The 27,700-nt window shown below is 37.8% G+C and overlaps 1 protein-coding gene across 10 annotated transcripts in view; it reads left to right on the top strand.

Moving 5' to 3' along the window:
- The window catches only part of CTDP1 (CTD phosphatase subunit 1), a 191,491-nt gene that overhangs the window by 30,666 nt on the left and 133,125 nt on the right, over positions 1 to 27,700 (top strand). For all 10 annotated transcript variants that reach the window (XR_003999071.1, XM_030552588.1, XM_030552595.1 and 7 more), the window contains 5 exons: positions 4,504 to 4,594; positions 6,152 to 6,318; positions 7,858 to 8,952; positions 19,483 to 19,624; positions 22,159 to 22,389. Coding sequence is in view for 9 of the 10 variants with exons in the window: in XM_030552588.1 (XP_030408448.1) it covers positions 4,504 to 4,594; positions 6,152 to 6,318; positions 7,858 to 8,952; positions 19,483 to 19,624; positions 22,159 to 22,389 (1,726 nt within the window). In the remaining variant the exon portion in view is untranslated. The remainder of the gene's footprint in view (positions 1 to 4,503; positions 4,595 to 6,151; positions 6,319 to 7,857; positions 8,953 to 19,482; positions 19,625 to 22,158; positions 22,390 to 27,700) is intronic.

The following is a 27,700-nucleotide window of genomic DNA, read 5'->3' as shown; positions in this document are numbered from 1 at the left end:
TACTGAAATACTAATGATCTAAACGTCTCCTCTGTTGGCCTGTGCTAGATTTTTCAGAGAATGACTGCTTCTCTAAAGCAGCCAGCACTAGTTATGCTCAAGAATGCAGGGAATAAATCCAGAGCTTTCCTGCCCACACCCATCCCATATGTGGTCGGAGCGGCCCACTTGGGTCATTGGGCCCAGTGGCTTTCTCTCTGGACTGAGAGCAACAGTAGCAGGGAGATGCTGCTGCCACCTCCTGACATCATCCTTGGTTCAACTCTGAAACTTGGCCTGTAGACCTTCTTTATTACTTGCTGTACTACTGTCATCCCTCTACCACTGCCATCCTTCAGCTATCCTCCCACACTCTCCCCAGGTGCACATAACATTTTGTGCTGTCCGCTTCCTTTACTCACTTCCCTCTTACTCTAACAATTCCTTCTCCTCCCCACTTCAGAGTTTTTGTACTAGAGAGAAAGCAAATATATAAGCAGATACATAACAGACATGTATGCCTACCATCAATCTGATTGTTTTCTTAGTTTGTATCCCTTTCCGGCACCTTGTCTCTCTTTCTGTCTGTTGGACTGTTAAGTTCTTCAGAGCAGGGGTGAATTCTTCCCATACTGTAGCCTAGCACAGTATAAATGTTGATAGTCTAATTGTGCAGAAATATAGTGGTGCAGGTGCTGTAATCATTTGCACATTCATTTTCTGTCATCTAATCTTTATTTTAATCAAGACCATTCATTTTTCTATGACTGAATAGTAAGCCCACCCAAAAGGTGTGCAGATGCTGGAGTTATAGGACTCTAGAAGAACCGAAATAGAGTAGATAGACTCATGTGTTTATACCCAGAGACATCATTAATGTCTTCATTAGGTTTTTGGTGTTTTTCTTTGATGGCATCCTAGTTAAACTTTATCATTTTTCCTCCAGGTTTATACAAAAATACAAGTATTTTTCTCCCCAGGGTAACTTGTAAAAGTGTTTAACTCTTTTCCAGTTTGTGGCAAGTATTGGGTTGTAGATGAATACATTCCCTTTTCCTCCTCCTAGAGAGAGATCTGTCCCAGATAGAACATTTGTTTACCTTCTGACATCTGATAGACTAGTTGAGCTTTTAAAATAGCATACTTTTAAAAATATTAAATATCACTGTGTACCCAGTGCTTTATGTTCATTTATCTAAAAAAATGGAACTGGTTAAGCAGTAAAATTAACTAATTACTAACTTTGAATTATAAACTTAGAAACAAACAAGTCCTGTGCTTTTAAGAAGTAGGAAACTAAATTCTTCTCTCTGTAACTTTGTCCATGACCACAGTGTCTGAGCATCTTGGAGTAGAAAAATCAAGTACGGTGATGTGTCTGTGATATTGTCCTCTTTGTGTCTCATTACCATGTGCTGGTGGTGGTGGTGGTTGGAATTTTTAAAACTGCTTATTGTTACTTTATCTTAATTATTATTAATGGTAAACAATTCCATAGCTGCGGAAGAAATTCAGTGGGCTGAAACAACTGGAGGACAGGGTGGTGGTACAGAGGGGCTGTAATAAGTGCCACTTAAAATAATTTTGGGTTTCTCTAGAAGGGGTGTGTGTGATATCTAGATCTATAGAGAATTTTCTATCAGTATAAAAGCAGGAAAATGAAGAGCTGATTGTCATCTTTGTGTAATGGAACATGTAATTGATTAAAAATTGTATTCAACAAATGGGTGGCTGCTGTAAAAGAATAAGTAGGCCTATATAAACTCACTGTTTCTAGTTAGGACTGTGTTTCTTCAGTTGTCTACTTTGGTTCTATAAAAGGCTTTAAATAATCCATGTTTGGCTGTACTTGTATGTGCAATGAACTTCTTTTGATGTGTGTTAAGATGTGACTTGATGGGTAAATGTATTAATGAGTAAAATTTATTTGTGAAGCTCAGTGTTTAAATGCTGTTCTGAGATGTGCATACATTGTGATATGAAAAATATTGAAAATGTATGCTAACTAGTGAAAGGTAGCAATTATAGCCTAAAAGGAAATGCTTTCAACAAAGCCATAAATAGCAAGCCACACCTGCTGTTTTTTTTCTTTCTAATGTATAGCTTGATAAGTAATAACATTAAGGGTTTTTTTAAATTTTTCACTTGACATTTTCTGACATTCCTCCTAAGACGAAAAATATGTGTAGTTCTAATTCTTTTTGTAAAGAGGAAGAAAACCTTTACCAATGAACTGCAAGGAACTTTGTGTTTAGTCAGTACCTGTTGGTGGATCAGTTGCCATTTTTTTTGTTAATACATGGTCTAGCCACTGGGTGTCTCAGTTCTTCTTTTGTGGAAGAAACTCACTTCATAACCAGTACTGGTGAAAAGGTCTTAAAGATTTAATGACAGACATTTTGTTAAAGCAAATTAATATTTCATTGATGGAATAGATCTCTGTGCCTCCCATATGCCATTTCTGTGAAATATATAAACAAATTGATATTATACTTTGTTTTTCTATTGACTTGGCAATATTTTAGAAAAGTAAATTTGAGAGAGAAGTTCCTTAGTTAAGATTATGCCTTTTGATTACTTAATGTACTTCATTCAATTTAATACCAATCTATAAAGCTTCACTGAAATTTTTTGTGACTAATCCATAGTGAGCTGTCTTAGGAACTGGTAAAATCATATGAAAGCTTAAACTTTAAGAAGATAAAGATGTAATGGACCTGACTTTTTTTTCAACTTGGGCCTTCAGTTTGTGGCGACAGTTTTGCATCTGTAGTGACTGTCCTCAATTTTCTTTTTTCCTGCCATCAGTTGCCAGGAGAAAGCATAAATGAACTAGACTTTTACGAAGCCCTTTTAAATAGCTTCTGCATCTTCCATCGTTATTTGCTGTCAACACTTATGTATGTTCTTACTACGGATAATGTGACAATATAGCAAGTGCTTGATTGTGGTTTCACTGACAGATTAGGCAGGAATGTACTAATGAGAATAGAAAGCTTCTGTTTTACTCGGATGATTGGTGAGAGGGAGAACAGCTGATGGTGTGACAGTTGTACAATAATGCAGTAGATGACGAATTACATACAGTTTGTCAAAATATATTCTTTCTGTGTGTGGTAATGGTTCTCTGTAGTTAATATTTTCAATTCATTATGCCTAGGTACTGCAAGGGTCTCTACAGGGGATGATTCTACATGCGTTTGCTGCAATTCTTAAGCGTAGTCGGGTGAGTTAAGGTTGAACCTCTGTCCTTAACTCAGAATTTTCTTGCTTTTAAGTTATTCCAGTGACACATTTATATTAATACATATAGGTCCAAATTTTCAAGAGACTAGTGCTTTTGTTTGCTCAAATTGAGATGCCTAAAAGGGGCCTGACTTTCAGAAAGTTCTGAGTACACACACTGGAAATTCATAAGGCCCCTGCAGGGAGCCTCAGATTTGACCCCCCTGACATCAGTAGTCACTTCTCAAAACTTGTGCAATAGACTATAACATGGCCACCTTTTTTGAAATGTGTTTTTGTATAAATGAGTAATGATTGTGTAATCTTCAGGAATAGAGAGAAGTTCAAGCTAATCTCAAAGCATATTATAATCCAGTCAGTTCTGCAAAATGGCAAATCCAGAGTAATACGTGAAATGCCACTTTTTTTCTTTCAGAGCAGTAATGAAACCTCTCTGTCAATGTAGTTAACCTTTCTTTATAAACATTGTGGTCAGCTGCATTACCGTGTTTGTATCTGGATGAATTTGCCATTTTGCCAAACTAATTGTGTTTTATCTTACCTTTAAATTAGCTGGCATACCTTCTCATATTTCTTCTTAACAAAGAGCGCAGTCAGCACAGATTTACACAAATAAGTCTAACATTTCAACAAATCCTGTGATTTATTCTTAGTACAAGTACAAATGCACTAAAACAATGTTATAGGTACAATTTAAAACCACAAATGCAAGAGTTCAAACTGAAACTGCCCCTTAACTTGCCCGTTATGCTTAAGCATTGCAGTACTTTGCCAGTTCGCATGAGACTTCTCTGCAGACCCTAGGCACAATGTGCTAAGGACAGGATTTAGTCTTAAAGTGTTATAAATGTAAGTTGCCAGGACCTTTATTTAACTGTCAGCGATGCTTACTTCCTTTTGCCTTAATTATTCACTGATGCCATAATTTTTGTAACTTAATTATTGCTTCTGTGTTAGAAGAATTGGGATTGGATATTTAAAATAAGAGTCCTACTGAATTAGTGACAGGTATCTAATCTACTGTGTTTACCTGCTATCTAATGAATACTTTTTGGAGCTTAAATATCTCGGTGCATTTTTGATTACACCAGTATCACACAGTTTATTTTAAATTTCAGATTGAAAGGCTGTGTTGCTCCATTTGTACTGCTGTTAATGCACAAAGATGAGTTTAGTCTAGTCTGGTGTGATGGACTATGAAAACAGATTATGTAGAATGTTGACAGGGAGAAAATGTTACTGTGAAGAAATATTAACTTCAAACTCTTCTTTCAAAAGGATTTTTGGACCCTGAAAAGAAACTGTTTTCTCATCGGATATTGTCAAGAGATGAATGTATTGATCCATTTTCTAAAACAGGGAATCTTAGGTATGTATGAGGGTGTGAAACTTCTTAATAAATAATCCAGGAGAGGAAATGAAGGCAGAATGTTGGGAATATAGGAAGTATTAAAGTCTTTATCCCTTCTGTACCCCATAAATCTGTACCTTCTCAGTTTTATTGATCTCTGTGAAGTGCTAGCTAATGCTCATAGGCTTCATCTACTTAATACTTCAGTGGGCATTACAGCCTGTAGTGTTCAAGCAAGATAATTTAGAGTCTCGCATTCAGTGATAACCTTTGTTTTCAGATGTTTTATGCCTGCAGATAATTGCAACTCAGGGCAAATCTACACTACAGCACAACATCAGCACAGCTGAACCAATGCAGCTGCGCTGTTGTAGCGCGTCTGGTGAAGATGCGTTATCCCATCGGCATAATTACTCCACCTTCTTGAGAAGCGTAAGCTATGTCAGCGGATAGCGCCAGTGTGGACAGCGCAAAATTTGCGTCACCTTGGGGGGAAGGAGGGGTCTTTTTCACACCCTAGGTGACATAAATTAGATCAGTTTAAGCGGTAGTCTAGACTGGCCCTAAACTTTTTTCCCGGCAATGATTTGCAAACAACCCATGCTATTTTGTTTCATCTTGTGGTTCATTTCATAATACAATTTGTGCATTTTTATATTGTAGAAATTTAGGCCAAGATTTTCCAAAATAGTAGCCTGAAGCCTAGACTCTTGAATCTGTATTTAGGTACTTACGTGGCCTGACTTTGCTGGGTATTCGTCACTTTAGAGTTTCATTGATGATCAGCGCTTTTGAAAATTACACTTCAGTGCTTAAATTAAGCTCCTTAACCCATATTTTAGGCTCCACTTTTTGACAATCTTGGCTTTTTGTCTGTAAAACATAGGATTGCCTGATATTTAATAATAGCCATATTGGAGCTCTTACGTGGAGGGAAGGATTCATCACCGCAAATCATACATTTTTTTTTCTTATCCTGGGTCTATTTTTGGATCTATTCTGAGTATTCTCCTGTCAGGCTTATGACCAGTAAATACTAAAACTTCTTGTTTAGATGTAATCTGTGGAATGAATAAGTCTGACTAAGTTTCTATATGTGATACTGCTTCTGCCCCTTTATTCCTGAATTATTTTGGATTATTTAGCTAGAAGAACCTAGACTGAAATTCAGTGCAATACACTATGTATACTCAAATTTAAACTTTAGGAGGGCTCATATTTTTGACCACTGGAACTGAAGGGGATACATGAATTTAATTGCTATTTATTTATTTTTTTTGAGACTTTTGTGTTACTAACTTGAAAAATTCTTTCTAATAATTGTTCATAAAACTTTTTTAAAAACTACAAAAAGATGATTGGTAGAGTAACCAGTAAGAAGAGCTGCAGATTGGATAACTGTTACAGGTAAATGAATTGACTCATCCGGAATCCTAATAAATGCATTGATTTTTCAGAAATCTTTCATGTTTAATGTTCATGCTCATTTGACGCACACAACTAACAGTGTCCACCCAGGATGTTTTAAATAGTAATCTTAACAGACAATAAAAACAAGCAACTTTTTTTTTTTAGAAATCTCTTCCCATGTGGTGACTCCATGGTTTGCATTATTGATGACCGAGAGGATGTTTGGAAGTTTGCACCCAATTTGATAACTGTAAAGAAATATGTATACTTTCAGGGTATAGGCGATATTAATGCACCACCTGGATCAAGGGAAGCTCAGATGAAAAAGAAGGGTAATTCCATTTTATTTATTTACTTTGGAGCAGCAGTTGATTAGTAAACCAAAACCATGCTAACAAAGCATTGTCCAAAACAAAAAAACTAATAGTGAGGTTTCATCCAGTTTGCGTTTGACAGAATTTTATTTTCAGCCATCTTAAGAGGGTACTGTAAACAGTGGAAAAACAGGTGCTACAGCAGTGGTTTTCACCTGAGAAAATAGGTCTGAAAAGGTGATAACTGGGAAGGCCAATATATCCAGGATTTATTGAAACTCGTACCTGGAAAGGAACTTGCTTTATTCGTAGTTGGGTATTTTAGAGACAAGCTTTCATTTCAGGATAGTTAGTATTTTTCTGTACATATTTAGTTCCTGATGAGCCTGTTTACCATTCTTTTGCCGTTGTTACTATCTAGAAATGAATTCAGTTGTGTTGTTTTACTCTAATGTTTCATGTGCTTAAAAAGTAATAAGAATGGAATGAATAGCCTGACCGTGTACTTCTCAATATATATAGTATGAGATCAGCATGCTGTAGTGGCAGTAGTGGTGACCAAGGGGCAATCAAGTCACATGTATGCCTTTTTACGAACAAGATATGGTCATCTCTGCTAAGAATGGCCTTGGCTATTCCTACCAAAAATATTAACTGCATTTGTCTGCTGCTTGTTAGCTGCCCCCCAAAAAAAACAGTTTAAAAGCTATTTACAGAGTAATCCTTTTCCTGCATATGAAGCACACTGCTCTCATTTGTTGCATCTCACTCGTGCCTTCATAAAGGGTTTGATCAACAATTTTTTATGGTAGTAAAACTTATTTTTCAATTTCTAAAGCATTTTTTCTTGGTTTTATACTCAATCAGTTCTAAAAATAGGCGGTAGAAAAAATATGAGCAGAACTTGTAAGTTTATGAAGAGGATGATCTTATCACTAATACTCTGAAAATATGCTTTTTTCCTCTGACCTTTGGCAGGTCATTTTTTTTTTTTTTTTTTAGTGCTTCAGTTGCACATCTAAAGCGGAATGATACTTCCTTACATAATAAGCTCGTCATTAAATTTTGTGAGGCAGACAAATAATATGATGAGGTTGACATAAATTGGGATTTTCAAGAGGCTTAAGGGAGTTAGGCACTCCGCTCCTATTAAGTTTCAATAGGAGTTGAGTATCAGAGGGGTAGTCTGGACCTATTGAAGCGGCAAGAGAGTTCTGTGGCACCTTATAGATTAACAAACGCATTGGAGCATGGCTTTCGTGGGTGAATACCCACTTTGTCGGATGCATCCGACAAAGTGGGTATTCACCCACGAAAGCCATGCTCCAATGCGTTTGTTAGTCTATAAGGTGCCACAGAACTCTTTTGCCGCTTTAATAGGAGTTGAGTACCTATAAATCTCTTATGCCCTTTGAAAATCCCAACTGAGAGTATTCTGATGCACATATATGTTTATCTGTAGATTGAACTTATTTAATTTATGGAGGAAAGGAAGAATCTACTTTGCAGGATAAAACAGGGAAACTTCATCTTACTTTTTTTTGTGTTTTTGTTCAGTAAATCATTCTTCAAAAACAACTGAAGCATCTGATCCCGCAGTGATAACAGCAAAAGATTCAGAAGAAGCAAAGAATGTTACATGTATAGAAGAACAAAGTAATGGTCTTGGGAAATCTACAAAAGAGATGTGTACTACAAATGGTAGTAACTTTATGAGCAGCGAAACTTCTAACTTGGAGTTGAATTCCAATGATAGATTAAATGTTAGAGACTCCTTAAGTGGTATCATTGATAACAAAACAAATGCTGCCATCATTAATGATTCAACTAGTGTTAAGGAGTCTCAGATTTCTTCAGAACAAGATGATAGGACAGTTTCAGAGAAGCAGCAGACCCAAGACAAGGGAACAAATAACTTGGACTTTGAACTCTCTAGTGACAGTGAAAGTGACAGTGGATTAGATGCTAGGAAGTCGTCGTCGTCTTCTGCCTCAGATAGTGAAAATGAGGGAAAGAGAAGCTGGAAAAAATCAGAGCAACCTGTACCAGATGAAAATTTGCAGCAAGAATGTTGCACTGACATGAGTGGGGGAAAGGATGGTCAAGTGAACCATTCTGAGGAGGCGACAGCTCCACCTAGCGTGTGTCCTCATGGCAAGACAGTTGATCTTGAAATGCAAGAAGAAAGCGAACAGGACAGCCTTTGTGATCTGGGAAATGGGTGTGCAGACAAGAAAGAAGCGGAGACAGAGTCCCAGAATAGTGAACAGTCTGGGATTACAATGGGTGAGTCTTTAGATCAGAGCATGGAAGAAGAGGAAGAAGAAGAAGATACAGATGAAGATGACCATTTAATATACCTTGAAGAGATCCTTGTTCGGGTGCACACTGATTATTATACCAAGTATGATAAATACCTGAAACAGGAGATCAGTGAAATTCCAGACATAAGAAAAATAGTACCAGAATTGAAAAGCAAGGTATTGGCAGATGTTACCATAATATTTAGTGGACTCTATCCAACAAATTTCCCCATAGAAAGAACCCGAGAGCATTATCATGCTACAGCACTTGGAGCTAAAATTATAAAGAACCTAGTACTGAATGCTGATGATCCCAACAAGGCAACCCATCTGATTGCAGCAAGAGGAGGTAAGTAGGTGAAATGTATCGGTCTTCTGTTAATGAAAATATTGTTTTCCCTCATGATTTTAGTTACACAAAAAGTTGGCTGAAGACTTGAAAAGGTTAAATATGGGTCTTGATATACTTGCCATATTTAATGTTGATTTAAATTATGGGGGGAAGTAGCTTAAAGATTTACTGCAAATCTTTTTTTTTAAAGGTCTTTTATCCTTTTTGATTCCTTAGGATTAAGAATTTTTTTTAAATTTTGTTTTTCTTTTAAAAATACCAAACTTCAAATCTGGTCTTTCCTGGTCTTGTGTGTCAGATGAGAAATGTATTGCTAGTTTTTACCCTTTATGGAAGGGGGGAGGTGCTGATTATTCAATGAAGATATGGTTTAAAAAAATACCTGACTAATTTTAGAACAAGTGTAACTGAAAAAAAAACAACAAATGATAAGCAGTCTTGTCTTAAAGTTCTCCTCTCACTTGCTCAACTTTCATTGTGTTTGTCATTTCACTTAATTGTCTTCCAGACTAGACAAGACCTGAATTCCCAATGTGATGTAAAAAACAAGCCTTTAAAAAAATAAAACTAAAAACACCTTTTAAGTCCTCTTTTTATACACCATGAAGAAGGAAACAAAGAACAAATCCAGTTTTTTCAGTCACCTTTGATTTATTTTCCTAGCCTGCCTTCTTTCTTACAAGACTAGAATATATGCAAAAATAAACTTTTTAATTTCATGTCAAAGGATTACAGTATAAAAACATTTTGTTAGCGTGATGAAGCTTTTTTCACCCCAATCTATAACTTCAATGCAAACTCATAATATCATTTCCACTTTAAAATCCAATGTCTTCCTCCTTTTTCTTGAAAAAGAAATATGACTATGAAAAAATATTGAGTTCTGCACTGAACATTGAAAACAATGGTGATTTCTAGGTTCCCAAACTTTGATTTTTTGGCACATTATGGCAAAAAACATTTTTGATTAACTTGGTTTCAGTGGTTTAAAAACTGTTTGGCTAGATCAGGGATCGGCAACCTTTGGCACATCACCCGCTAGGGTAAGCCCCCTGGCAGGCGGGGCTGGTTTGTTTACCTGCTGCGTCTGCAGGTTCGACTGGTCGCGGCTTCCACTGGCCTCCAGGCCAATGGAGGTTGAGGGATGTGCTGGTTGCCGCTTTCTGTGGCCGCCTTTGGCCTGGAGCGGCGAACTGCGGCCAATGAGAACCAGGATCGGCCGAACCTGCAGATGTGACAGGTAAGCAAACTGGCTCGGCCTGCCAGAGGGCTTACCCTGCCAGGCTGCATGCCAAAGGTTGCCGATCCCTGGGCTAGATAAATGGTGACTAAGTCCCTGCCTTCGCGGCCAGAAAAAGGAGTGTTATTACAGTGGGATAACTAGCTTGGATTAACAATCTCTTTGTAAAATCCTAGTGTAGACATGGCACAGGTAGCTTTTACTGTGACATAGCCAGGTAAGATATCGAGGGGCAGGGTGTGTGTGTACTGTTGATCTTGGCTAGCTATGTTGTGGTAAAAGCTACTTGTGCCTCACCTTTTTACAATGAGATACATAACCCGCGTTAGTTATCACACTTTAAGACACATCTTTCTTGGCTGTGAAGACGTAGCCAAAGTGTCCAGATTGGGAACAGTTTTAGACTGACTGGGAGTTGGGGACTTTGAACACTTGCAAGTGTGCTAGTTGGAACTGTGCATTCATATAATTCTATTTTGTGAATGTGTTTGGTGCACGCTTCTGAAAACTTGGGTCACAGTATTTCACTATCCCTCGGGCTCTGCTGCAGTTGCTATTGAGAAGATCTTACTCTGAGAATTGCGTTGATGTCAATGCAGCTCCATCAGATGAGAATTAAGCATAAATGTGAGTCACATTCCATTGGAAATGTAAAGGGCTTGATAGTATTTTAGTCATAAAAATCACTGAATTAATCTCTTATGTGTTTCTTCAGGCTGTTCCATTCCAAATGACAAAACGTCGCATTTCAAAGGGGCTTTGCCTCTTATGGCCGCTAATCTGTTTGTTTTTTGCATAAAAGCAATAATCTTGAATTTATGACCAAAATATTTCCATGGCAGTTTGGCTCAAGATAATTACACACTTGGATTTGCAGCATGATAAAGAAGCTGGAGCAAAGGGAGAATAATGCTTGAATGTTTTTGATTAAATAATATTGAGGAAAGAATGCAAAAAGCTAGCATAATAACTTGATTTTTGTGTATGTCCTTGTTGTCTCTTCCCTGGTGTGCAAAGTAAAAGCTCAATGCACTATTTTAGGAAGACCTAGTTTTGAAAGGCTACATAAAAGTGTCATAATATACATATTCTACCGTGTTTGCCTTGCTGTCCCGTAAGAGGAAGGGGAACTGACGGTTCAGTTTTCTGGAAAAAGTCCTTATGTATTTTTTTTTTTTCCAATTTGTAGACCTAGGTATAAAAAACTTGTTCTACAGGGCTGTTGTGCATATCCAAAAATACTTATAATTTTAAATTGGTATTCTGTTATTGTTTAACAGTGCAATTAAAACTGTGATTAATTGTGACTATTTTTTAATCTTATGATTAATTGCAATTTTTTTAATCATTTGGCAACCTTAATTTTAAATGAAAACTTCAAGTCTGCAGAAATAAATGGCTTGTATCCCCACGCTCACCAAGAAGAGCTTCCCTTCTCCACTAGTGAGTGGATATTTTTAATCTCATCTGATTTTGATATGAGGATCTAGATCCCCAGGCTCTCACTTAATAACATAATTTGAAAAGAAAGGAAGAAAAAAAAAAAACCAAATCAGCTAAAGTTATTTTAACTATGTTGGTGGTTTCTGTTGTTTTCCTCTCAATATTTCACTTACACAAAGAGTAAACATGTGATACTGCTTACAAATTAATCCTGCAAATTCTGTGTTTTATGTGGCCTTTTTGCATGCCTTTGACTTGCAAGCTTGTAAGTAAAAACATAAGGATGGCCCCACTGGGTCAGGCCAATGATCCATCTAGCTTAGAATCCTTTGACCCCCCTCCAAGAACTCTAATAGATTAGTGAGGGATAATTTCCCTTTACAAAAGCTATATTGACTCTTCCCCAGCATATTATGTTTACCTATCTGTCTAATAATTCTATTCTATACTGTACTTTCATCTAATTTGCCTGGTACTGAAGTTAGGCAAATTGGATGCAAGTTTGTAATTCCCAGAATCACCTCTGGAGCCTTTTTTAAAAATTGCATTACATTAGCCATCCTCCAGTCTTGTGGTACAGAGGCTGATCTAGGCATTTGGTTACGTACCACAGTTAGTAGTTCTGTAATTTCATATTTGAGTTCCTTCAGAACTTTTGGGTGAATATCATCTGGTCCTGGTGACTTCTTATTGTTAAATTAAACAATTTGTTCCAAAACCTACTGCTACTGACACCTCAAACTCAGTTCCTCAGATTTGTCACGTAAAATGAATCCTCTGCAGTGAAAACCAATGTAACATTTATTTAGCTTCTCTACAATGGCCTTATCTTCTTTTGGTGCTTCTGTTGAACTGTGATCTTTCAGTGGTCCCACTGATTTTTGACACGATTCCTGCAGCTGAGATACTTTAAAAAAAAAAACAAGTTTTTGTTTTGTCTTTTTTTGTTCTTTTACTCTGCTCTTTACCCATGGTGGCATTTTGATCCTCTGACTGTTCTTTTGGTTTTGTTTGATTTTAAGATATAGGTTTAGTTTGAACCGCTATCGTGGTGCTTTTAAATAGTTTCCATGCAGCTTTCAGACATTTCACCCTTTTGACTGTTCCTTTTAATTTCCATTAACTAGCTTCTTCATTTTTGTTTAGTTCAGATTTTTGATGTTCAGTGCTATTGTGATGGGTTTGTTTGGTATTTTCCGTCCTATGAGGATGTTAAATATAGTTAGATTACGGTTTCTATTACCAAAATTTCAGCCATATGCACTTCTTGAACCTAACCCTATTAGCTGTTTAGGACTAAATCAAGAATTGCCTCTCCCCTTGTGGGTTCCAGGACTAGCTGCTCCAAGAAGCAGTTATTAATGGCATGCAGAGAGGACATGTCAGTATGGGATAGTTGAAATCCCCCATTACTTTTGAGTTTTCAGTTTTTGTAGCATCTAATATTGCTGTGTTTCATAGTCATTGTCATTGTCACCATTGTGGTGAGGTGTTGGTAGTATATTCCTACTGCTAGACTCTTATTATTCAAGCATGGAATTTCTATCCATAGAGATACTGTGATACAGCTGAATTCATTAAAGATTTTTACTATATATGACTCTATTCTTTCTTTCACACATAGTGCCACTCCCCCACCAGTGTGACCTACTGTGTCATTACTTTGTATTTTTTTACCTGGTCTTACCTGTCCCATTTATTATCATCTTTCTACCAAGTTTCTGTGATGCCTGTTATATCAGTATCCTCATTTAATACCAGACACTTGGGTTTACCCATCTTACTATTTAGACTCCTAGCATCTATATGCAAGCACTTATAAAATTTATCAATATTTAGTTGTCTGCCTTCATGTGATGTAATTTAAAGTATCCAGTATAACTCTCTCTACTTCCCTTAAGTACTCTCACTTTTAAAAAAAAAATACATTTTTGTCCCAGCTAGTTCCACAATCATAAACACTCCAATTTTGCTCGAACAAAAAAATATGTTCTACCTTTTGGTAATAAGCACTTTTGTAGAAACTGTTTTAGTTGTACAAATGTCTCTGCTTTGTAGAATGATGAGCCTCAGGCATGAATGCCCTTTCTAATTTAGTCTGTAGTCGCAAATCTCTCCTTCAAAACTCTCTTTAACACTTTCCTCTGCTGTCATGCCTATAACAAATCGTTCAGCCAGTGCCATGGCTTGGTTGAGTGGGAGTCGGGGAAGGAGTCAGCTGATTTATTCTGTATGTGGGGAGGGATGTTTGAGCCACTGGGTTGTACAATAGCTAATATACCTACAAAATCTTTTAATCAATTTCCTTCTCTTCCCTCTCACTTCCCTATTGTTTTTTGCACTTAATCTCATCTGAAATAAGGTACGCTATCTGGCAAGGAATAATATCCTCCTTTGTGTACATACAGCACTGTGTCCAGTGAGGCCTTGAATCTGTTTGGGGTATTTGGTGACTATCAAAATGCAAATGACAGTTTTATTTTATTTCTTGTGTTTCCTGTGTACAAAATAAACTTTACATGTAGTAGAACCAAGAAAATATTTCTAAACTCTCTACAAAATTGTTGCAAAAAATATGCATTAATTTCCAGTTCTGGTTGGTCTTGAAAGCAATTGTGCAGGTAACTTCTGGACATATTTATTTTTTTCTTAGTAAAATTACCCTCTGTGGTGTAATTTTAATACTTATTATCTGAAAATGCCAGTATTATTCAAGGCTATCTGGAGAGTAATGCACATAAAGGGTTCATTGCACCGTGACCCTGTTCTGACAGCAAAAATTACTACATGGCCACAGAAAGGGGGACAGAAATCTGTGCCCACCTGAGCCTCACTGCTCTGAGCAAGAGGGCCAAAGCTGAAGCCCAATGGCTTCAGCCCGAGGCTGGGGGCCTGTAGCCCGAGCCCTGGGTGGTGGGGCTTGGGCTTCAGCCTTTGGTCCCAGCAAGTTTAAGCCAACTCCGCTGACCCCATTAAAATGGGGTTGCAAACCACTTGGGGGTCCCAACCCACAGTTTGAAACAGTGAAACGTTTTGGGTGTTTCCTTTTTTGTTGTTTCTAGAATGTATAATTTCACTATTAACATGATTTTTGTTAAGAGTGTATGGTACCTTTCTACCAAAATTAAAAAAACAAAAAAAAACAACACTAAAAAAAATTTTTGCAAAACTATTTTTATGGCAAATGTCTTTAATGACTGCACATCCTTCAATGAATCATCCACTATTGTTAGATTAATATAAATATTAGATTTAACTTTAGGTTTAATTATACTAATATGCTATATCACAGTATGTGAACTGAGTGTATTAACGATTTGAAAACTAAACAAACAATTGTGAACAGTATTGCAATACAAATGAGCCTTCACTGTGTGGAGCATTAAGTAATAGAGAAAAGCTCATCTTTACAACCCAGTGATCAGGAATGTAGTCCTGCATAACTGCTTTAGCAAATTTCCATTGCAGTGGTGGGAAAGGGTTCTTACCTTTAATGTAACACCATTGTTCTTTTCCTACACCTTCTGCAGAACTGTTGTCATACAACTTGGATGTGGCTGTGCAGTAAATTTTTCTCTCCTACATACAGATAGTAGTGATTGTGCTATATCTTGCCCTTTGGAGTAGAAATTCTGAACTGCTGACCAAAGATTTCTAGGTGGGAATCATGCCCCTACAGCATAGTTGGACACATGATTACTCAGCTGGCTACATGCCTTTCGTGCTCATTCTGTTGTGGCTGCTTACAAGCTGGTGTGTGAATTTCACTAGTGCATCTGTTATGTTATGGATAACCTGTAGAAATTTTGCAGCTCTATCTTTTCTTCAGGCAGTCCCGTCTCTTTAACACTATTTCCACATGGATACCATATGTCTTTGTCTAACAACAGATGTACCAAAAGACCACCTAAAGACATGTGCCTGTGGGATCTGCAGGTAATTATGGCTAGCAATTAGTTTGCAGTACATACCTGGCTCCTTACATGGAATATATGAAGTGACAAAAAAAGTAATATGCTTCGAGGCATTTTGTGACATGAAGTCCATGACAATAAACAGCAACAAAGGCTCCAAGGGCACTGAAGTGAAGTCAGAGTCTAAAACATAAATTGTGCATTTTTTTAGCATAGTTGATAAGCAGATGAAGATGTGAATGCTAACTGGATCTTTGTTTGGTGTCTAGCATTTTCTTGAGACTGAGGCACAATGAGAATTTTATACATCCTTAGCTTGTAAACCCTTTGGGGCAGGCACAGCCTCTACCTCTGTCTTCACAAATTTATCAAAACAGAACTCTGATCCAGATCAGGGCATGTGGGTGCAAAATAGAAGTAGCTACACTTACACACAGGGACTTTGGTTTGTTTGTTTGATGTCTCCTTATTTTAATCTGAGATAGGTGAAACAGCAGCTTGCTGTTTGCCACACAATGGCAGAGCATTATAAGCTTGCAAAGGCTACAAAGGGATGATAACATGTAAACTTAGTGAGAATTTATAAAGGAGAGAATCATGACATGTTTGTTCTAGTTCTGTAAAACCTTGTTTTTACAAAACATAACTATGCGAAATTCCCCTCTAATAGTCCAACTATCAATTTCATATGTACTGAATTCATTTAGGGCAAAATAATTCATTTTACTCAGTCTTATCTTAAGATACCATTCTCGTATAAAAGCTTCAGGATCTGGCTTTTAAAGAATGTAGGCATGTTTATCTATCACTAGCCCCTGCTTTCTGAAGAGGAGAAATAACCTGTTCCCAGAGCTAAGTGAGTACAAGGCAATTGGTAGGGCAGCTAAACATTTTAAATAGTATTGAAGTTTAGAGTAAATTTGTCCATAAAAATAAAGTTTAAAATCTTATTAGTCATTCAAGCCACTGCAGCATTTAGACTATTTTGTATTTTAGATGTTTCAAAATAATCTCATCAAAATATATTTGACCAGAGGACTAGAACAATAAAATGTGTATAACCTGAAGATCACAATAAAAATATTATTGCATTGTTGCTTTTATTATTTATTAGTTACAAATTGGGTAGGTTGTGTGCACAATAGTTCTCTTTGCCTCTTTTTTTAAACTGAAAGTGACCAACAATAATAGGAGTGCAACTGCTGTTTCCTTGCTTCTGTTGCTAAGACATCAAACAGCTCTGAGAAGGATGTTTTCTGTGTATTATGTCCCATCCTTTTCTTTACAAAAGGTAGTGAATAGCCTGGATTCATTTTTTATGCCTAAATTGACGTTGGTCTAAAACATTTCTTTTGCAGTTTGTGATTGGTATTCTTTTAAAACAGAATGCAAGGTAAAGTTCTAGACATGATCACAAAGCTGTCTTTGTGAGATGGAAAGGTTTCATGAGTGCATAGAAACAAGTTTGTTTCTTTAGCAGCAGACACAAATAATGTTTATAAGACCAGAACAGTTCTGTTTCCTAGGACCAGACTGTATTAAAATAATAAAGGCAACTTTTATTAAGACTACTATAAGCTTTATCGCCTTTATTACTGCAGTATAGAATTTAAAAAATAAATGCAGTCCTGCTCCTCTGAAACCAATATGACGTCCTGTGGGTTTTTTCATCATAACATATAAACTGTCCTCCCCATCTAGCTGCTTTTTTTTCCACTTTATCTCTTGAAGGGATAGATTCAAGTCTGTTTGAAGCCTAATAGTTACATGGTGGGGGACCGGAGAGAGAGGGTAATCTGCAAAGGAAATCTATAATGAGTGAGAGTTGAAATGTCTAGCTGGTTAAAGTAGTTGTTCCACACTAGTTCAAAAGTGTTACCATCTGGAAGATCTAGAATATTTTTTCTTTTGGATTGACTCTTTCTCAGTAAGAGCGGGCCTAAAAAGTAAAAAGTGCATACAGGGGGATTAAGGTTCATGTAGTAATTCTCTCTCTCTCTTCTCCCCCCCCCCCCCGCATCCCCCCACCTACCCCCAATTAAATTGACTCGCTAAGTTTCACTCTAGGAAGGTTATGTATGCATTAAATACATTAATTCTTATCACTAACTGAAATTTTGAGAGGACAGTCCCCAAAACAGCCTCAGTTTATTCAGTGTTCATTGCCTTGTTATCTATATGATGCAGATTATTGTAACTGCTATGCATAATTGCATTGTAGAAGTTTTCAGGGAGAAAGCTGGAAGTTTTGGTGCTCAAGTGGGGGGACAGTAGGGTTTTTGGGCCTGCGGCAGCATTTTTAGTGTTCAGTGTTAACCTATAGAAACAAACGGGAGCTGCTCACATCTCTGCAGGACTGTTTCAGGCTTTCAGCAGATTAAAGACAACAATATGGTATCTGTTTTTATTGCTTTCTTCAGAACCCTGAGCACTAAAAATAACCCTTTTTTTTCTTTTTTTTTAAATGAAACATTAGGTTCTGGAGTACAGTTGCACAGGAATATTTGATTCTACAGAATTCTGAAATATGTAGAACCTTGAATGTGGCTGAACTCAAATTTTTTCCATTCAGTGGGGTCTGACAAATGCCCTCCATAAACTCATCTCTTCTAAAAGTATATGGGAGAATTTCTTCAGTGTCTTACAAATGAAAACACATACCCTTTATCACTTATGTGGGGTGTATTATACGTGCAGGCAGTTGTGGACTTTATGCATCCCACAAATGTTGGGTTCCTTTGGGGAACCTTATTTATTAAGTCCTTTTATCTTTTGTAATTTTGGTAAGGTAGTCTGCCTGAACCCAAAATGTAATATGTCCAAAATAGTACAACTAGTCTCCTGACTTATTCCTAGTACAGGAGACTGCATCATCCCAACCCTCAAACTTTTTGCTAACCTCTTGTTTTTAATCAGGATAAAGAACTGCTTCCTGTTCTTCATCAAGAACTTATTTCTCTTTTTCTTAGACCTAATCTCTTCCTGTTTGTCCGATTAATTCCAGCTCCCTTAAAATATACATTTTTCTTCCCCTTTTCTTTTAGTAGGTTGGAGAGCTTCTCTCACTTTTTTACTTGTGGGGCTTGCTGATCATGATAGTTCTCTGGAGAGATCTGTAACAATCTAGCTGGTGTTTTGCTCTTTCCAGTGACTCTCATATCGGTTTTAGTCTACACTGCATTATAAATCAAGGCCTTTGGCCATAATGGTTCTAGGGTTCTCCCTCCCCCCCTCCCCCTCTCTCTCTCTCTTCTCCTTCCCCACCCTTTCCGATATGTTGCACTGTCCCAGAGTGCATGTTGACAACTTGCTTGCCTGCCCTGAGTAGTTTTACATTCAGTACTCCCATTTAACAGTAGAAAATCCATGATTTCTGCTTTAGTGTAGGTGTTGGCTCCTGCCACACTCATGGCAAATCAAAGGGGGTGACCATGTGCTTGACAGTGTGGTATAACTGCTTGGTATAACAGAACACTGCATACATGAATGTAATATGAAATATGTTAGGTTTTTAGGAGTACTGAACAGGCCACTCTTTGGCCACTCCTGCTTTAGACTGTGATATCTTTTGATACAAGGCTGTGTTTTTGGAAATGTGTAACTTTTTGTTCCTTTTATCTTTTTGACTATTTTCTCAGTGTAGAAATGTTCAAGTGTTATGAATTGATTGGTTCCACTTCCCATTTGAATGAGTTTTAGTGGAACACTAGTTGTGTCTGCACTAAGGGAGTTCACAAATTTTCACTGCTAGTAAGCTTCTTGTAAAATACCTTAGTGCAGCCAAGGCTTAAGACTTGTTTAAAACATAACTTGTAATGTCTTTGAGCCAGGTGATAACTTTCAAAATAGGTCACAATATCCTATTTAAAAACATAAGCCTCTTGTTTTTCTATTTAGAACACTGTAATGTTGTGTTTGACTTAATAATAGGCACAGAGAAAGTACGGCAAGCTCTGGACTGTAAACACCTCCATGTTGTAAACCCTGACTGGCTGTGGAGCTGCTTGGAGCGTTGGGACAAGGTAGAGGAGCAGCTTTTTCCCTTAAAGGATGACTACATCAAAACACAAAGGTAAAATTTGTATGCAAAAAAAATAAATGGACCAAAGAGAGGTTGATCATGTTATTAATCTGGTTTTATTCTCATTCTATATAGAGAGTTGATTCATATGGTGTCATGAACCCAGAATTGTATGTGAGATGTAGGGTTTGTATGAAAATTCCATACCATATTTCAGCCAATTTCTTGTCCTATTTGCATGCAGGACTATCACTGGGAGGCAGTTGATCCAAGCTTTGGAGTTCAGGGAAGTCCCTAGAATTAGTAGTACCACAAGCGGGGACTTTAATTAAGCAGCAGCAACAGGTCTGACCAGTGGTGCTACATACTAATGCTGTGGTGGGCTTGTAGGGACCAGGAATGGAGGTGTAGCATAACATTAATCATGCAGTCTCCCATCCTGTGAGCACACAGGTTCATGGAGTATGAGAAGCCTGGCCAGCTAACCATTTTACTCTTGGTAACCAAGAGAAGGAAAGAGAGAGAAACCCAGGACAAAAACAGAATGCAAGAAGAAAAAATGAGGGGGAGTGGTTGGAAGAGAAAAGGGGAGGATAAGTATGAGAACAAAGGGGAAAACACTGATGGGAGAACAAAATGGGTGAAATGAAGGAAGAATGGTAAGAAAGGAAGGAGACAAAAACAATGGAATGAGATGAACAGCAGATAGGAAGAGGATAAACCTCAGATGGGAGAGGGGAAGCAGAAGAAAGATTAAAGAAAAACACCAAAGGGGGAAGAGACCACTATAGATGATGAGCCCTCTTGAAGGTGATGTGACTGAAAGAACTGATGATCAAGGGGCTTCCAATGGAGATTCTGCTTTTGCTGCTTGTCCTAGACCTTGTAAGTCCTGGCTGTGTCCTTGTTTGCACCACATCAGTTGATCTTATCAATCTTGCAAACTGATCAGAAGAGCCTGACCTTTTTATAGGAGATTGCTTTGGAAAACTCACAGTGCTGCAAAAAGTGATATTGGTGATTGAATGAATTACATTAGACTAGGGCTTGCTTTCTGCCATCCTTTGGTGAAGACTTAACTGAAGTCATGTGAATGGAGTAACATTTGTACCATAAATAGGGTTTGTGAGTACCCAATATGTCTAAAAATGAGGTAGTTTTTAATTAGAAACCTAAACAGGAATCTAGGAGCCTTGAAAATTTTGGCCAAAGTAAATAGATTGTAACTTCACTAGTTTTTAAAATGTGCCATGAGATCTTACACACTCAAATATTCAATACCTTAGTTATCCTTTCACCATAGGATGGTGCCTCCAGACAGAAAGTAATCCTTAAGCAGAATGTCATTCAGTGAATTGCCAACATCGCTTCCTCTAAGACCAAAAGGTTGGCTTTCCTGCTTACTTAAAATTCACATTGCAGTTTCAATGAGCTGCAGTGATGGTCTTCTCTTCCATATACTGAACACAATCATTTTAAATAAAATGTTGCTCTGGCATTGTATACTTTTTTTCATATTCTTACTACGGAGACTTTTAAATACTAACTAAGATTTGAATTACTAATGTGTAACAGCATGTGCACTTTTTCTGAAGTCAGATCCTCTGCTGTCAGAGTTGTTTGTGGCAATGATTGCTATCCTAGAGGACTTACAGCGTCAGGTGCTGAATAAATTACAAACGCAGATAAACTCTTGAAGATATCCTATTTGCATGTAAAATGAATGTACTAAGAACATTGGAGAGAAACGGATATGAAGTATCTGATCTTAAATCTCAGTGTTGTGGCAAAACTTTAAAAGGCTGGCATGTATAAATATGAGACTAACTTACTTTTGCAGAATACCCTCCTTAAGATAGGTTTGCCGCCTCCTTACATCGTTATATGATGCATAGCTAGTTCTTCTATCCCTGCTATTGTATGTGTATACGTTTCCACATGGTATTAGTGACTGACACATTTGATAGCATTATTAATGGCTTTTTTCTAAAGTAGCCATATATGTGGCTTAGTGCAATAGTAAATGAATTTGGTGTTTTGTAAATTTCTTTGAGGCAGTAGTTGCTGTTCTATTTTTGTTTTGCTTTAAGTGCGATATTGAATAACAAATATTTATCGTATCCTACAAGTCATTGTACAAATGAACATGTATGCATATGCACATTTTATCTGGTTTGTATTAGTATCTACAAATTTCTGTGGTAGACAAATACTATGTATTTGTTTTAATGCTATGGGGGAAATTGTGTTTTTAAGATACTTCAGAAACTAAATTTTGAGAAATGTTTTAAGATAGCTGTTTTAGAATATTTTCATTTTAGTGAATAAATGACATTATTCCTATTTAAGTTCTGTAGAATTTTCATGTGTATGGAGAACATACTCCCTAAGACATTTATTTTCTGTTTTAGAAAAAAGGCAGATCCATTTTGCCCTGTAGTAATCTGTGTGACTGCTCTAATGCTCTGTTTTGTCAGAACCTGATGTGCCCTTTCTCTGAAAGGAAAATCCTAATGCTACCACTTCCAGTTACAAATAATTAATGTAAATTTCTGATGGAACTTTTTTAAAATTACATTCAACAGAGAGAACAGTCCTGCCACGTTTCCTGATACACACAGCACATTCCAGACTGCTCTGTTTCACCCGACGCCCATCCATCCAAAGTTTCAGCCGGGTCCTGAAGTTCGGCTTTATGATTCCAACACTGGAAAGCTTATCAGGAAGGGCTCTCAGTCTTCTGTCCAGTCTCTGTATATCCAGTCTCCAGCTCCTCCCCTCACTTTACCGGTCCACGGGGAGCATTCATCCTTCAGGTACATGAAAGCGTAGCTAAGGATCACTTCAGTTTATTTGCAAATTAAATTTTTCTAAGATCACAATTTTTTTTTCAGTTGGCTGTTAGCTTACATCTTTAAAAATAAAAATGATTTCAACTCTTGCAATATCTTACTAAAGGAAATGAACAGAAATAGGTAAACAGCTGTAATGTTACAAATGAGTTTAATTCCTTAACTGTATTTGTAGAAACCCCAAAGAGAATATACTGTTTTTGTATTTTGTATGCTGTAGAATTTATTAGGCTACTTTATGTCCCAAAACAAGTGTGTTTTGCATGTGAATTTCAGTTCTAAGTTTTAGTCATTACTTTGGATTTGTTTGGCTGTCAAATAAAATATACAGCTGACTGCATTAACAGTTTTTTTTTTTTTGTTTGTTTGTTTTTTGTTCGAGAACTTTTTCCTCTTTGCTTACCTCATACACGTACTTTCAGATGGGAGATTACTCTGGAATCCTATTTTGAAGTTATCTTTGTTTTTAAAGGGTTAACTGACCAGTGTTACAGTGAGTTTCTACTAGTCAATCTGCACTAAAAACATTAACTCACCTTCAAATTAAGATAGGCTGTTTTTGAGATTTAAGGAATAGAACTAACAACTAAGAGATCTGGGAGCCCTACCGCAGACTCTCTTTGTGATCTTGGTCAGGTCATTTAACCAAAGATTTTCAGAAGTGGGTGTCTTAGTTTGGCACCAGAGTATGGATTTTAGGTATTTAAATTAGTCACCTAATTTTCAACAGTTCTGAGCACTCAGCAGCTCCTGTTGACTGAATTGACTAAATTTAGACACTCTCTCTGTTCCTCAGTTTCTCTATCTATAAAATGTAGCTAACAATTACTTGGCAGAGTATTGGAGCTAACTTAATTATCTCTGAAAACAGTTGAGATCCTCAAAATTGCTTCAGAAGTACAAAGTATTACAAATGCTGAGATGCAAGGTGAATTCTTCTGCGTGTTCTCCTTTTCATTGTCTCTGTCCTTTTTATATTCTTAGTCTTCACGTGTTACAGAAATCTCTTGCCACCTCTTTTTTCTTTGTCAGAAGACTTGCATGTTTTCAGTTCTCCCTTCCCACTTCCATGGCTTGTCTGTCTTTTTGTCTCCATCATTCCACTTTCCTTGCCCCTTCCCAATATGAATTTCTTAAGTTTCTGATATTTGAAAAGGCAGTTTTCTTTTCAGCTCCTTTTTAAATCACCATTTTTTAGCCTGCCTTTTGTTCTAATACTCTTTTAAATGAGCTGGCAAGAAAGAAACTTGAAACAGTCAAGACAGCAAGTATTCTGAAAAAGTAATTAGAAAGGTTTTGTTGTTCCTTATCTGACATGGGGGAAGAGGAATTTGTCTCGAAGTTTCAAGGAGCTGGGAAGCTTTTATGTTGGACTGAATGTATGTATGACTTTCCTAAAATGCTTGCAGGTAAAAATCTGATGTGTCAGTGTATCATTCAACAACTTCAAAAGTTCACTCTCTTAATCTCCATATTCTTCCCTTCTCCCTCTCCAAGTTTACAAATTACTTAGCCAAAAATTGACATCCACACAACTATTTTCGTTTTGCTTTGTAATGCAAAAGTGGTACCTCATTTGAGTGTCTTCCTCTTCCAAAAAGTATACATCAGTTGGTATCTTCAGCTGGGCGCTTCTGAGAAACCAGTCCCAGGCTAGGCCTTTGGAAAATTGTTTCCCCTTCTTAATCATGATTGTTACTCTTTAACACCCCTGACAGCCAGCGATTGTGTTACAATTGTGCTGCTTTGGTGGTAACCAAAAATACTGCATCTTATGTCCAAAATTTTACAAATTCTATTGGAGAAAGAAAAATCTAAGAATTTAATGACTTCAGGAAGAAGAAAAATGAGATTTTGAAATATATGGGTATTCTGAATTTTAAAATAAAGAATAATGTGGAGGTCATGGCTTTCAAGATTGCAAGTTTCATGGGCAGAGGTCAAATTTTGGTCCTAATTTGGTCACCAAGAACAATTTGTAGTATATTGGACAAAAACCTAAGGGGAAAGTGACTTCTGCAAACGCATGATGTATTTTTTTCATGGATTATGCAGATTCCTCAGTTGGCCCTGTCTGTCTGCAGATTTGCCAGTTATGTAGAACAGTACAAAGAATGAAGCTAACCCCGTAAACTTCTCGGATTTAGTCCTGTCTTGGCAGGAGCCACTCTAACCATTAGTTAATTTAAAATCTAATTTTCTGTTTGTCAAACCTTCAGTTTCAGAAACATAGGACTTTTACAAAACTGGTAGAGCACTGACTAATTTTTAAAGGTTCACTGGGGCTGCTAGGCAAATTATGGAAAATATTGGTTAGAGACATTTCTGCTTAAGTTGCTATGTTTACTGGGTTTTGACAAATGCACTATCCAATTGGAAATCAGAGGAATTCTCTCCTGGCAAATTGGGGTTTTTCTCATGAGGTGTTTTTTTTTTTTTTAAACAATTTAGCCTTTATATTTTGGTAGCACCCAGAGGCCAACAGTGTTGAGGCCCCATTGTATTAGATGCTGTCCAAACATAGAAAATATGTCCCAAAGAGCTTAAGTCTGAAAGACAAGACATAATGAGAGCATGAGACAAATAGGTGACTCAGAAAGGAAAATGGGGGAGAGAGACTAACACACGGTAGGATGTGCACAATGCTTAGCCACAGAAAAAATAATCATTGCTTGCCACCTAAGTTTAAATATTTTGCCCATACTGTGTTCCTGTTTAGCGCACAGAAACTGGGAGGTAACAGTTACACTTCATTGTCTCACTTGCTCAGTTGTGGAATGGCTAGAGGTGACAAATTATGCTTTTTAAAAAAAAATCATAAAAGCAGCAAGCCAAAATGTTTAAAGTTGGGGCTTAAATTTAGGTATCTATATTCCACTATAATCAGCGGGGACTGCTGATATTCAACACTTCTGAAATTCAGCGAGGGGAATTAGCTAGGTGCCTAATAGGGTCGTCTTATCCTAATTTTGGGCATCTAGTTTTCAAAGTTTTATTCGGTTATTTTCATAGATGTCTCCTCCAGGACAAACAGTTACCATAGGTAGAGATGGGCTAAAACAGAACATAATTTCAACAGATTCATTATTCTGAACCTGCCCCTATGGCTTTGGTTGCAGGTCCAGTTCAGAATTAGAAAGGACCTATCTTCTGGTTCTGGTTTAGAAATGCCCAAAAATGTGTAAGAACTAAATGGGTCAGGAGTCAAATTCAGAGCCTGTATATGCCAGTTCCAAAAATGCTAGTACTGAAAGTCATTTAAAAACTGCCAGTTGTATTAAATGGCATTGCTTTTTTTCACCAGGGAGTTTGTCCCACATACCACAGAGCAGACATTTTTGAAACCAATGGCATACAAAAGCAGGTGAAAGGGGATACCCTAGATATAGCAACCCAGTGTTCTTTGAGTGATTGCATATGTCCATTCCACTGTAGGTGTTTGAGCTCTCCAGTGCATAGCTGACAGAGATTTTTCTCTTAAGGGTACCTACCCATTGGGGTGATCCCAGTGCTCTCTGCTGCCTTGCACATCATTCACAAGCATAAAGGGCCAAACCACCTCTGGGTTTCAAGCACCACCACTATCGTGGTAAGGCAGTGCCAAATAATGGCCCTCTCCCCTGCTGCCTTACTTGGGGGAGGGGGTCTCACATGAGTGACAAGTGTGCCATTTCTAATGGCATTTAAGCCCCATTCTAAAAAGAAACACTGCAGCCAAATTAAATATTTACTGCTTGAATCAGTGCTACAGCCTCCATCTTGAGCCATTAACCTCAGTCCAAATATTGAGCATCTCAGCACTGGTCAGTAGCACACCTCCAGTGCTACCAGTATCGAGAGCCAGATCAGTGTAGCTGGTACCAAAGAGGCATCAAAAATTGGACTCAGTACCAGGATTGTTAAAAGATGCAAAGAGTTCTTCTTCTAAAGACTCCAGAGTGCGTTCAAGGAGAAATCTCTCCCAGAGCATACCTCTAAGCAGGAGAGTGACTCCAGAACCCAGTATGGGCCTGTTGAGATCAGCTCCCAAAGCACCTTCAGTGCCATGTTGTCAAATCATGGTACCACAGAGTGTCTTCCCAGTGTCATCTACTTCTGGGGCATTTGAGAGTTGCTAAACCTCTTGGTGATGCTGTCACTGCCAATTAAAGATACATGCCCAGCACTGGTGCCCAAGGTACTGCCATTAGCTCTTCACCTCATCACTGAGCAGATTTATTGGATTCAGCCATCAGGGTACCAATGTAAAGGGTATCACCTAGGGGAAAGCCACAAATGACCTCCCTGCTCCTGTTTCTTCAGAGCTTGAGCTTTCTTCACCAGTATGGACAGGTATGGTGCCTTCATGGTCACAGGAAAAGGCTTTTTCATCAGACTCTGAAGTGGGATCCTGTGTGTCCTAGCTTAGAGTATGCCACCTCCCCACCCTGCTTTCAGATTCAGTTGCAGCAAGGGGCATCCCTGCAACCAGCTCCATCTACAGGTCATCAGGAGCATCAGCATCATAGCAAAAAATACCAAGCCCAGTGCTGAACAGATTCAGGATCCTTCTCATTACCATCTGCAAGAGGAGCAGGAATTGAACCAGCTCTTGGTACCATCGGCATCCTCTTCCTCATCTGCTGATGAGGCAGTTGTGGTGGTGCTTATTTTGCCATCTCTTGATAATTTTAAGACCCATCAGGAATTATTGAGGAGAATGGCAATGGTATTAGACATCCACCTGAAGGAGTCCTGGGAAAAGTCTCAGAAGCTGGTGGACAGTTTGACATCTGTGTCTCCAACCAGAAGAATCTCATTTATAGGGAGAGCTATTTTAGAGCCTGCCAAGATTCTCTATCAGTCTCCAGATTCCCTGCCTCCTTCTGCATGTGTGCACGCACGCACACACACACATGTAGAAGAGGCACCATGTCCTCTCTCAGGGGTTCGAGCTCCGGTATAATCTTTCTTGGCTCCCTTCTAGTGGCATCAGTGAATGAGAGAGAGACACAAGAGTACCAGGTATTAACCCCCCAAAAATAAAGAGGACAAGAAGGTGGAATTTTTTGGGGGGAAATTTTTAAGCCCCAAATGGTAAAACAACATAATTGGTTTCTTCCATCTCTGTTTTCCGTAATTCTATACCAATTCTAAAGATACTCCTCTCTCATCACTTTTTGGATCGAGAAGCTTATCCCACCTTGGGCACTGAGGTTTGGAGAAGTGAGTACAGGGTTGAAAGTCACAAAGTACAGAGTTTCTAATCCTGACTCTGGCATTGAATCACTGTGTG

The sequence above is a fragment of the Gopherus evgoodei genome, chromosome 2, assembly GCF_007399415.2.
Source record: "Gopherus evgoodei ecotype Sinaloan lineage chromosome 2, rGopEvg1_v1.p, whole genome shotgun sequence".
Classification (NCBI taxonomy): domain Eukaryota; kingdom Metazoa; phylum Chordata; order Testudines; family Testudinidae; genus Gopherus; species Gopherus evgoodei.
The sequence above is the reverse complement of the archived record's forward strand: the minus strand, read 5'-3'. Positions and strand labels throughout refer to the sequence as shown.